Genomic DNA, 12,700 nt, shown 5'->3' with positions numbered 1-12,700 from the left:
CTCACTAGCTGCTCGGTGCTTAACACTTAATTGCCAAGCCTTGTTCATGGTAGAACTGCAGGCAGACCAGGATATTTTCTGGACAGCAAGAGCATTTCAATATTGAAAAATTTCTATCATGTTCCTTGTATGCCAGCTGCTCTTCAAGAGGTGCAGGACTATCAGTTGCTCAGACCACATTCGTCTTCATTCTTCTAGTCACCTTATAATAGTTTTTCTCCTCTTCTTCCAACAGTTTTCAGATATATTCTAAGCCTCTGCCACTTTGTTCTTGCCCGTGTTGTCCCAGTAGTGTGCAGGCAATTGTAGTGGAGAGGTTAAACTATGGCCCTTTATGCCCTAAGATATACAAATGGGCACATTTTCATGTTACACTGTTACGATATCAGTAAGATCAAAGCTTTGACTTTGCTAAAACAGTTCTTTATCTAGTCCACCTAGGTATTTCCTTACAAATGACAGGTAGTACTAAGAAAAAATGAATAGCAAATAGATTACCAGAGCTCATCAAATGCTACAAAAAAAATTACCAGTTTCCAAAGCCCAAGCAGGTAGAAAGTGAATTGATTTTTTGTTTTATTGTATTTTTATGCAATGATATTTTATACAAAAGATGCTTTGGTTTTAACAGAAATAGCTACTTTGATTTTTACAATTAGAATTATAGTAATGTAGTACAGGTAGTCATGGTTGATGTGATAATAGCCTCAAATTACTTCTTTTAGTTCCTGCTTTTTAATAATCTGAAAAGAACTATTTTAGATCAATTTACAATAAAACTTTGAAGTAACTATTTAGAGATACTTCAGATATTTTGGCATATAATATTTAGTTAACTGGTTACTGTCTAACCGCTGAAACAGTAAGTGCTATTTTAACCACTCAAATGAAAAAAAAATAGCCACTCTGAATTTTGCAGGCTTTGAACTTCATCCAGTAAGCTGGGAGAGAAAGCAAAATTAAACTGATATAGAATGAACAGGAACAGGCACAAAAGAAGAGGTGAACAGATTTCTTTTTCAAATTAGTTGTGTATGTACCTATGAACTATGTTAATTTTTTATACATCTGGTAATAAGCAATAATAATTAGTTCTTTTAAATGTGCCAAATAGTGTTAAACACATGGGAGCTATTTTATCTGCCTTGTAAACTACATACCCAATAAGGTCTTATTAAAAAAAAATTTGAAGTCCAAAATCTCAATTCTAACTAATCCTGGATCAAGATAAGGAAATTCTTTTACAGTAGCTTTTAGTAATTTAACAAAGAGGCTCCCTTACAATCTGAACTTATGCATTTTTTACTTTTTTTTTTTATTCCAATCTGTGTTCTGTATGAACTGCAATATACAGTCGGGTGTAGTGTAAAATCTCATTTGTGACTACATACATATTAGGAGCGTGATTTAGCGCACTAGCTTGTTCTGATTTTGTGATTGAAGCTAGGATTCTGAATGCAGTAATGTGAGGTACTCCATGAAAGGTGGATAGTCTGGTAATCTAAAGATGTATTTGCAACTGTGTCTTCAGAGGTGTTTGGTATGGATGTGGAATTTTCCATTTGATGGCTTCTACTCTATTAAATGTTACCTACCATAGAAAATAGACAAAGGAGCACCTGAAAGCTAATTTTATTCCTTGTTGTGTTTAAGTAGAAGCACTTGATAATTATTTTGTCTTATAAAATTCAGGAGCTTTCTTAAGACAGTAGCTCTTTCCTCTTTAATTATGCTCTTCTGGTTGTCTAGGAAAATGTACTTATGCTGTACTAAGCTCAAAAGTGACAACAGTGTACTGGAGGCACTGTGCAAGTATGCTTCCTCACTGAATCCAGCCTCTTCTGCCTTGTCTGCATGAGTAAGTAGAACTGCAGTGAAATCCTTCCATGTGGGACCCAGAAGTTCCTGTAATGAAAAACAAAACTTAGTTATCTTTTCTTGTTCCTTTTCTCCACTCCCACCTCATATACTTATGCATTAACAGACCAGTTATATGTTCTTTTTCTGGCAGTAATCCAGTTCATGATATCTTGAGTTGCTGAAATTTCTGGAGTTTTTCACCTTCCCAGGACACTGACATCCACTTTCAGTGGAAATATGTTTTTGTGCAGTACTAGCAGTTCTCGGTTCTGTTACTACACATGTTAATAGAATTTCTCCAGTTTAAAAAAATGCCTATGTAAATACAGGAAAATGGTTGTTTAGCTATGTCACACATTAGTTTTCATCAGTAGTCTCCACATACCTGTGTTTCTATACTTTTTACAGATCTTTGAATTTTTTTTTTCAAACCACCAAATCACCTTGTATTGAAAAAATAAAAGATGAATTTCTGTGCAACACCAACTGCAATTCCAGCTGCATCCCATAAAACTGAACTATTCTCAGCAAAAACACAAATCAAATGCATCAACCTAAGTGATGGGCCAGAGAGTTTAACTACTGTTGTTCATCTGATGGAGGGGAATGGAGAAAACAAGCTGCTTTTTTTGTCAATGAGTACAGAAAATTTTAATATGAATAAGAAATGGGGCTTTCATATACAGATGTAAATGAAATTACAGCTTTAGTGCAATCATGCCAACTCCTGTGTCTGGCAAGAAGCCTACTTTGGTAATAAAGTACACTTTACAATAATCTTAACGCTGTAACCTAAATACCAAAGTGTATAAAGCTGCTTTAAAGGATATCTTTCTACTTCCAAGATAAGCAGGGAGTTAGAAGAATCTGGTGTATTGATAGTTATTAATCTGTTTTAGACCCTAGGGATGAAAAAATACTAAACCAGTACAAAATTTTGGCATAACCTGTCAAAGGAGGTGTTGGATTATCAGTTTTGGAGAAAGAGGGTAGTGCCTTGATTTGCTGAGGACTCACCGTGAATGCTAATGTTAGTTCTGAAATCAGTTATCTGCTACTCTCTCAATTCATTAGGGTATGTTATTGAAATAAAAAATCAGGATAAATTTAAATGCCAGTAGTTTTCTACAGATATGCCATCTTCATTGATATGCCATCCCTAATTTGCAGAGAATCATTGTGAATACTCCTGATTGCTAAAGGTAGTCTTCATGCTAATATCTTCTTGGAATGCATCCTGGTCCCAGGTCAGTCTGATTTTTCTATGTGCTTTTTGACCCATTGCTCTCTGCTTTGGTCCTATACAGAGCACAGGAGAGTGAGGTAACCTGACTTTACTTGCCTTAAATAGCATTTCTCTTCAGCAAGCTAGATCCGTTATGGTAAAATATTAACTGTAACTTCTGAGAGACAAGCTTACATCAATAGGTAAATTTGGTTCCTAAATTCCTTTGTGCCAAACCCATGTACAAAAGAGAGCAGTTCTTGCCTCTGTCTTCTCGGGTTTAGTGGGGTAAGTGTAGCTGTGTTTTATAGTACTGGAATAGTGAATGGCACGTTTCAATTGCTGGGCTGGGAAGCGTTCTAGTTTTCAGCTGTACTTCTCTATTTCGCTCTTGCAGTCAGCTCTTCCATAGCTATTTGTCACCTGAAGACAAAAGAGTTGCCATTAGGGCAGGGGTTTCTATTTATTTATTTGTTACCTGGATGAACTGAATTGTGTGGTGGCTTTCATCTGGACACAGAGGCAAGTCAGCCCTCAGGACCAAGAGAGCTAGATGCAGGCCTTCCTCCCCAAAGTGGTGAGCCAGGGCCGATCTCACTGTGTCTCTCACCCGCTCTTTGCTCAGACCAGTGTGAGGGTAGCTTGGAGTGTCAAGTACTCGAACACGGAGAGCTAGCTCGCAGCCGTTTCTTCGTATAATCCCCAAAATCCGACAGCTGTGCCCAAGGCTGCAGCATGTAGTCACAGAACTTGGGGAGCAATGACTCTCAAAGTCTGAGCTGCCAAGCAGGCTGTTCCCAGCAGCACTTTTGCCAGTTTGAGTTCTTCCAACGACAACAAGGTTGATGGTCATCTCATTGCTCTCTGACATTGTCTATGCTTTTATCCATAAATCTGTCACCAAGTGAAGGATAAATAACATTAGCCATTTCATATAACCTATTAAAAAAAAAAAAGAAAAAAACCCACAGCAAAAAAGTCAAAATTCAATGTCCTTCACTGCCTAAAATGTTTTAAGGAGTGTGTGGTGTAGAGAAGACATTCAGTACAGCACATACACCTCTGATCCAAGGACAGATCTTTGCTGTCCTTCCCAGTCTGCTGCTTAGAAGTAACAAGACCACATGAAAGGTGTCACAGGTACAGGAGCAACCTAACAGGTTGTGCTCCTACACTGGCAGAAACTAAAGAGCTGGGAAAGAATCAGGTGTGAGAAGAGTTTTGGGAACAAGTAAAGCACATAAAGCTAAGGAGAGGCAACAGAGAAGGGAGGACTTGGGGAAAAACCATGAAAAACAGCACTGGCATGCAGGGAAAGTAGGTTACGAAAAGGAGGAAAACTAAGCGAGGAAGAAAAATGTGACAAATATGTGCTGCTGTTCTTGAGTGACCATGCTTCAAGAAGTAAGTCTTCACTTGTTTTTAGGAGAAAAAAATGGATAGTCAAGGAGCACTAGCTTTTAGAAGAGCACTTTCACAGCAGAGGGCAGCTTAGAATACATCATTCATCAGCTACAACTAATGTTGAAATAGACAGTAATCTGAAAGGGCTTTCTGATACAGGTAAATATAAGAAGTATGTCTTAATGGGGAAAAAAAAGAAGAGCTGAAATAGCCAATGCTGCAGGTTCTAACCCCATATGAAATTGAGACTTTGTAAATGTATACTGTACAATCTTTTATACTTATGGCACAAAGGAAAGCATAGACTGATGGATGGAGAGAGGAGATGCGTAAGTATAATTTCCAGTTACTATAATTGTTCATAAATAAACCCTCTTATTCTCTTTGTACTTTTCTGTAATCCACTATCTGAAAGGTTTTTGGTGCACGTTAATGGTGTAACAGGAATACTACGTGGTTAAATAAATTCAGAGGTGTTTCAGATGGAAAACTGTATTGGCAAGTAAGTAGCTGATTTTAAGTTACCAGTGACACCTGAACTTCAGGAAGGTGTTTTGTGGTTTGGTTTTTTTTTGTTTGTTTGTTTTTAAAAAAGATACTCTGGTTAAGTACTCAAAGGAGATCATGGATAATTTTAGAATGGAATTTCCTGTGATTAATTTATTTAGATTCTTGTATGTGCAGTTCAGGCTTTCTCCCTCATATTAAATCCATGCCCAAATCAATCTTTTGAAATAACTTCAGTACAAAGCCACACATGCAAGAGCTATTAACATACTAATTTTGTTACAGGCAACATTGAATACTGCACATGATGATCTTCCTTGCTGAATTCAGTGAGGTTTTTTTGTTTTGGTTTGGTTTTTTTTCTAAGAATACCTTTTTTTTTAAAAAAAAAAAACCACTTTATGAAATGGTTGTCATCAATTATTCATCAGTCTAGACATGCATTGTATTCTTTTTCTGTAGCACAACAATGTGACAGGGTGGACATACATTTGTGCATTCCTTTTTAAAATCATAATCAAGGATTTTTTCCCCCCCCCCATAAGCAGTCTACTCTTAAATACAGAGATTAATTTCATATTTTTACTTACCTGTTTTCTCTTAAATTCCTCTTTCATTCAGACTTCATTCATAAACCATGTGCGCAGTGTAAAAAGTTAATAAGTGAACTTTGAAACTAGCAGCAGCAATGTACCATGTTGAGACTGTTACGTACACATTAATCTGGTTAATCTATTACTGATAGATCCTCATTCAGTTGCATATGTTTGGTTAGTAATTGACACTGTTGAATTTTTGCAGCTTAGCTGCTGATACAGTTTTTGCAATTACATTAGTGATTGTATGAAGTTGATATTTTTGAAAGTTACTTGAGTTCTACCAACAGTTAAATGTGAGAATAATAATGGAGGTAACTGGGATTACTTTATGTTGCATGTTCTTGAATGTGTGTTCATATATGCATGTGAAGAGCATATGCACTTTCTCTTATTGCAATGAATTAATAATTGCAGTATTTTCAAAACACAATGTAAACCATATGCAGATGTAAAACTGTTTGCCTGCTTAGCAAAGATGGATTAAAATAATCATAAAATTGATTAAAATACTGAAATGATTTGTGAATCAGGAAGAAAAATGAAGGCTTGTGCCACTGCTAGTAATGTGTGTTAGCTGTTGGTTCGATAGGTTGATACATATCTCTTGCAAGCATCATTCTTTGCCATGCTATAGTAGCCTTAAAACCAGGGATAAAGAGATTGTCCAGAAGGAATCCATCACTTGGTTTTTAGACAATTTCTCACAAGTGGGAAAGTAACTGATTTGAACTCCTGTGCCTTACTGGAAAATTAATACAAATTTGTGCTTTAATGACCAGATACTAGTAATAGAATGAAAGACTGGAGTGAGGCCTTCTTGTCTGTTCCCAAGGAAAGGTTTAGATAAGCCACCACTCTGACTGCAAATCCCAGGTGGGTGGAGGCACATGTTTACTTCAAGGGTATTAAGATATGTATCATTACAGTGACAACAAGAATCTGGTACATAGGCTGTCTGTGGTGGGAGGAAAAGAGGAAGGTGCTTTCCAGAGCCTATTCCTGCTGGGGACATTGTTATCCAAAACATAGCTCTATGTGGAAGCCTCCAAGTATTGGTTTAGTGAAGTCCCAGGGCTGATCCTGCCTGCCCACAGCAGTGGAGGGAGAGTTCAGTTCCTCTGGTAGCCTGTTGTCTCCTACTGTGCTGCCACACGCACAACCAGTGCTTTGGCAGAAGGTAGGAGCTAATGGTGCCTTCACAGCCTCCTCGTGTAAATACACATCATTGGTCATGAGTGAGTTTGTCATTTGTGTTACTTGGCTGTAGATGGCTGTGTAATAATTTTGTTGCTGTATGTTTTTAAGAGCACATCGACAAGTTATTTGCTTTCAGAGAGCTCCCTGCTCTCTAGCCTGCCTATTCTGGTGAGAGGTGAGACATTAAATCTTTTCCTCTATTGTACATGTAGCCGGGACAACTAGTGATAATTTCCACTGTGAAAAGCCTTTTGACTCAATGCTGTACACAGCCTTTGTGTCTCAAGGTATATTTTTATATATAGCGTGTAGCAAGATTCCTTCTTTTGCTAGTGGATACAAATGCAAAGATGACTGGATGGGGGGTGACTCACAAAGCAAAAGGGTAGATCAGTCTCATAAAACTATGGATATTGTGAAGATAAAATCCAAATGCTTTCTTTAATTTGACTAGAAGTCTTGACTTTGGTTAAATTGTCACAGTCTAGCTCTTTACTTTTCATCAGACTGTTTCTATGTAATGCTTCTCATGACATCTGAGGCAGTATATGTCCTAGCAGTCACATCCAACTGAGCCAGTAGCCTGCCAAGGAGATAATTTAAGCTGTGCATGGACAAGGATTTAGACTACCAAGAAAACTGTAATCCCAGAAGTGGAGAAGTGTTGTATGCAAAATACAGCTTGCCCAGCTGGATGCAGAACAGGGCTTTTATGCTGGCAAGATGGCTGTAAAATAAAGAGTGGTGTAAATGAGGCACCGCTTAAATATCTAAAACCTGGCTAAACAGACTTCTCCACAAAAAAGGCATTTCTTTCTAGTATTATTATGATTTTAATAGTCCGAGGTAGGACACATCTGGAAGGTCTTACAACAGCATGGGCAGAGGATTTTAAGAAGTTGTCTTTCTGGGATGATATAACAGGGGGAAAAAAAGAAAACTGATTTATGTGACACTGGTTTAGGCTCCTCAAAGAACATGGAAAGCATCCTCCCCAAGGTGGCAGTATCAGCCTGCACCACAGGTACTGTAAAACTCAGCTGGGGTCCCCTTGCTCTGGAGTACTATGCTGAAATAAAATACCAGGTCAGAAATGAGCTAAAGCATTAGAAAATATAGACAGGAGTCTTCAAGCATCTCTTGAAATAAGAAATGTAAAAAGCATTTATCTCTCCTTTGTCACAAGAAACATTTTTAAACTTCATCTATCAAATGCAGGCAGCATAGCACCTTAATGAATTTGAACAGCAGTAATGGAAATGTAGGAGTTAAGAAACTGGAAGTGTTATTTACTGTACCTTATCATCTTTTTCTAATTGAGACCTTTGTTTTCACTAGCTTTTGAGTTGGTGACATTTATTACGGGGTTTTGGATATGAGATCTTAAAATCTACTGTCAGAGTATGAATTTGCAAAGAACAAATATAGAGTACAACAAAATTGCCTTGGATGCTTTTTAGCACTGCTCACTGCCAGTGTGTAAGCTATTTTTTTTTTCTTTGTTCTTATATAACTTTATTTTTTAAATGGCAAAGAAGAAACCAAAACTGAGCCTATTACAGATTGACAGGCAGAAAGGCTTCCTGTAACTGATAAAGGAAGATTTAATACTGCTCCCATAGGAATACCAAGCAAGTCTAGTGAGGAATTGTCAAGAATGTCAGGAAGTAAGGCCCCTGATCTGATTGAAAATAAATGATATCTGAATATACAGCTTTTTTAGTTGTCTTTGAAAGACCAAGGCTAAAGTAATTTGCAAGTAACCGTTGGATTTGTATATATCTAGAGTGATATCTTAGTCACATTACTGTGCCAGCTGTTGTTCTATTCTAGTCCCTATGATCACCCAGTTGGTTTGCACATACCCTAAATGAGCTCTCCATTCTGCTTGTTAGAGTACACCAAGCAGGCTAGATCTTGTAAACTAAAATAGCATAGTTTTTCTTTAGGCACATGGCATCTCTCACCATGTGTCTTCTTTCAGTTCCCACGCCTTCCCATCCCTTACAGCTTTTTTCCTGATGTGGGCTCTCATTTTAGCCATGGTGATGCCATAATAAGTGATTTAATATGTGCTTTGATGAATTTCTCTTACTTAGAGAAAACCCAGTGAGGCCATTTTATTGCCACACATGGGGGTGGGCTCTTAGCCTTCACAAACATGAGAAATCAGGGAAGGTATGCAGTCCATGTAGTCGGTGTGGCTTCAGTTCTGTTAGATGTGTAAGTTCTAAGAAACACCAGGCACATCACTGCTGAGAGAGACATAGGACAGATCTAGTGATGCTCTACTCCTTTTGGGCTGCGTTCACAACAAAACCTTCTGTGCTGATCCTACAGGAACAGGCACGTAACATACATTAATGTTTCCCTGAAACAGATTATTATTTTTTCCTTTGCTTAATTCAGTCCTTAGTATCTTTATTATTTTTGAACCAAAAGTAAGCAATTTCAGTAATCTACAAGATCATGTTTCTCTTTGCAGTATAGGTGACTGTGTAGGTTATGTGCTACTACATTGACATTGCTAAGGGGAAAGGAGGTGGGGTATATCTGCAGACTAACACTGCAATGGCACCAGCTTTTGGACAATGTCTGTTTGTACAGTTGTGGAACCAGCTCCTCAGGTTCCCACTGTACTTACAGCAGACTGTGGGTTCAGGGCAAATACTGCTGGCAGAAAGGCAGATCAAGAACCCACCTTGTGTTTAAGAGGAAATTAAGCAGAACTATCAGCACAGTGAGAACATCCGCGAGACTTGCCCCCCGCGCTTCCCCCCCCGCCCCCCCCCCAACATTCTCCCATTGAATCACAAAGATCCACAAGATACCCTTTTCCTTCATCCTCTGCATATAACAGAAAACTTCAGATTAGAAACCACTATCTTTGACATGCTGATCTGGTAAGTCTCTGCTGTGGAAGTGTTGTCTCTTCAGCTGGCAGGAATTATATTTGTCCAAGCACTCTGTTCTCAGTGTCAACAGGAGCACAGTCTCTTCTTGTTTACTGTTAGCATGGTTTGGTATGGCACAGCTTTTCAAAATGCTGGGGGATGTATTGTAAAATAGGGCATGTCACACATAGCTGTTACAAGCTGACAGTTTCTTAATTCCCTTACTAATCCCCACCTTCTCCAATTTAACTAATGTTTTTCCCTGTGGCACCATATCAATTTTTTGTTAATATGCAATGAATGTTTTTACTATACCATACTGTGCTATACTGTCTCTTGAGCAGATTACTTAGAGATATTTAAACTGTCTTGTTTTCACCCATGTTGCCAGGATATGTTTTCTCTAGTGTAAAGGTGGGCTATAAGTCACTAGTGCACAGGTTTGGCCATAGGATTATGCCACAAGACTGACGTGTTTGTATCTGTTCACTGCTTCATGTGACATATGCGAAATAAAGGTGGTATTGCAAGTAAGACTGTACATATATAAATAATAGTTTCAAACAAACAAACCAAAATCATAAACTGTTGATTTCAAAGGCATATATTTGGGAAAGAAACAATCATCAGAAAATATGAAAATACAGACTTAAGGAAGAATCCATTTTCCCTTACATATACTTAGCTGGATGAACTCTGTGACTGGCCCCATACATCTTCTGTTGTGACAACCTGAGTCAGGGTACCATACTCATTCACCTTCTTGTGATTAGCTTCAAAATTAATCCATGTGTGTTAAAACATTTTGCCCCTGAAACAAAAGTCTTGTGAATGGAGAACATATCTGGAAGCTCAGGAAACCCAGATCTAGCTGCTATTGCTGTAACACTCATTCCCTTACTCTGAGAAGCTGTACAATTTCTCAGTTTCCTCATTTAAGTAGCATGAGGAGTATTCACCTCTTTTGAAGGTGTGTAGTGGGATTAATTTAGCTGAAGGGAACGGACTTCTGTAGGGCAATAACACGATTGCATTTAAAAAAAAAAAAAGTATGTTTGTCATATTGTAAAATGCTCCACAGGGACCAAAATGACTTAAGACATACTTTCCAAATATATTCCCATAATGCCTGGAAAAGGTATAATAACCATTGTAACACTAATAACTACTTGCATTGATACACAGGGTTGGACAGGTCACACTGCTACTCTTATGCACTCTAATCCTCAAGAGAGGATTTCACAGAATGTCAGGAGTACAGAGCATATAAATTTTCAGCTCAAGGATGTGTAAAAATGACACCTTTCTATTCAATAACATGGATATCTGTGTGTATTCAGGACAGCTGTATTACTCAGTTCCTTCATTTTCTTATTTTCCAGGTTTTGCAGGGTGTTTGTATTTCTATGGATACAACATATGTTAAGGACTTATCTTAAAACACCCAGTAACTAAGAACTTGATATTTTTAATATTTAACTCTGATTATTAATCTTTTCTGTCTTCTCCTTATACCTACACTTTAGAGGCAAGATGCTCAGTTGCAAAGAGCATTTCTTAAAAAGACAAGTTTAAGAAACTGGTATACTAATTAGAAATACTACATTTTCTTGGTTTTGATAATTATGATAACTTGTGGTCATCGAACCTGAACAGATGCTTTTTATACTTTAAAACATTCCAAACAAGCTGAATTTGAGGACATCTTCCAATATATTTCATATGTCAAGCCATTGAATATGTAATGTCAGAATTATGCTGTAAAAGTTGTTTTACAAGCCAGTGTGGTTTGCTTTGGCAACACAATTGTTTAGAAAAGTGGAATTGCTGTGGATGGTTTATTAAAATTCTGAATAATGTGTATAAGGAAAGGGTGCAAAGTATATTGTTACAAAGCTGGTGTGTGGTTTGGGACTGTGAGCCCCAGACTCTGTAATTAACCCCAATGCTTGTAACTTTCCAATATCAAGTGTCACAAAATTCTGTAAAGTTGGAGCTTTTTAATTTGGTGTCCTTTCTGCATAAGCAGACAAAAGGAGCAGAAATCCCCACCTGCCTTTCACAGCAGAAAGGATTTAAGAAATCTGAATGCTTCTTCTCTTCAGTGCTATGTGTGTTGTAGCATCTGTAATGTGCTGTGTTAAGGAATGTGGTACCTCTATAATCTGTGGAATGTGTCTAGGGTCTTTCAAGGCTTGAAGTGTGATAGAGTGTTACCTTATTCTGTGGCTGGAAATCTGCCTCTTGTTGATGCAAAATACAGAGCTGCATCACTGCTTGCTCTCCTGAAATTAAAATTTTGTACATATAGACAAGAAAAATAAAAGTCTGTGCAAACACTGCAGACCTGAAGCCTAGTTCCGGTGCAAACTAACATAACTAGGAGCAATGGAAGTCACACTTGAGCTTCAGATACAGCAGAGGGCTGAGAAGTTGCAGGCTGATTGGGTTTTTCCCTGAGTTCCTCCACGATTGTTACATCACTGCTTGTCAGACTTCTTCATCTGCACACAGTGGAAGCCTTCTGCCAAGTATCTTCAGATAAAATAGCCCCGGGTCTAGCATTCCACATGGCACATAAAAAATGTGAACCCAGTTCCTTTTGATGTCATACACATTACCTGGCTAAGTCACCAAAATTCAAAGGCTGGAAATGTTAAAGGTATTAGTGATACATGAAGAAACAAATAGGAACCAGAAGAAAATTTTCAGAAGTCAGTTTACTTTGTTTATTGTTTTGTTTTGATTTTTTTTCTTGAGGTCTATAAACCAGTTTGCCACTACAAATTCCATAAATCCACTCTGCTCCTTCAGGTTCTCAAAGTCTTGATGAAGAGACCTCCTTACTGTACCTGCCTCTCTCCTTATCTAGGCTTTGCTTGTTTCCTTCTCCATGTGACTGTCTCTCCAGCCAGGAAGAGCTGGGTACAACTTCCATCCGTTCAGTTTCTTAGGTGACAGCAGCCTCTGTCCCCCAAAGAAAGTTTTTGGGGTGCTTTTTTTTTTTTTCTGCC

The 12,700-nt window shown here is 37.9% G+C and overlaps 1 protein-coding gene across 1 annotated transcript; it reads right to left on the bottom strand.

Annotated features, from left to right (window-relative positions):
* Positions 1-1,510: 1,510 nt before the first annotated feature.
* On the bottom strand, positions 1,511-3,956 carry GIMD1 (GIMAP family P-loop NTPase domain containing 1). The gene is made up of 2 exons (XM_010173361.1): positions 3,564-3,956; positions 1,511-1,905 (listed from the first exon to the last, which is right to left on the bottom strand). Exons 1-2 carry the CDS (start codon positions 3,954-3,956, stop codon positions 1,633-1,635), a joined length of 666 nt encoding a protein of 221 aa, XP_010171663.1. The 3' UTR covers positions 1,511-1,632.
* Between the last annotated feature and the right edge of the window lie 8,744 nt (positions 3,957-12,700).

The sequence above is a fragment of the Antrostomus carolinensis genome, unplaced genomic scaffold (genome assembly GCF_000700745.2).
Source record: "Antrostomus carolinensis isolate BGI_N321 unplaced genomic scaffold, ASM70074v2 scaffold2778, whole genome shotgun sequence".
Lineage (NCBI taxonomy): Eukaryota > Metazoa > Chordata > Aves > Caprimulgiformes > Caprimulgidae > Antrostomus > Antrostomus carolinensis.
The sequence above is the reverse complement of the archived record's forward strand: the minus strand, read 5'-3'. Positions and strand labels throughout refer to the sequence as shown.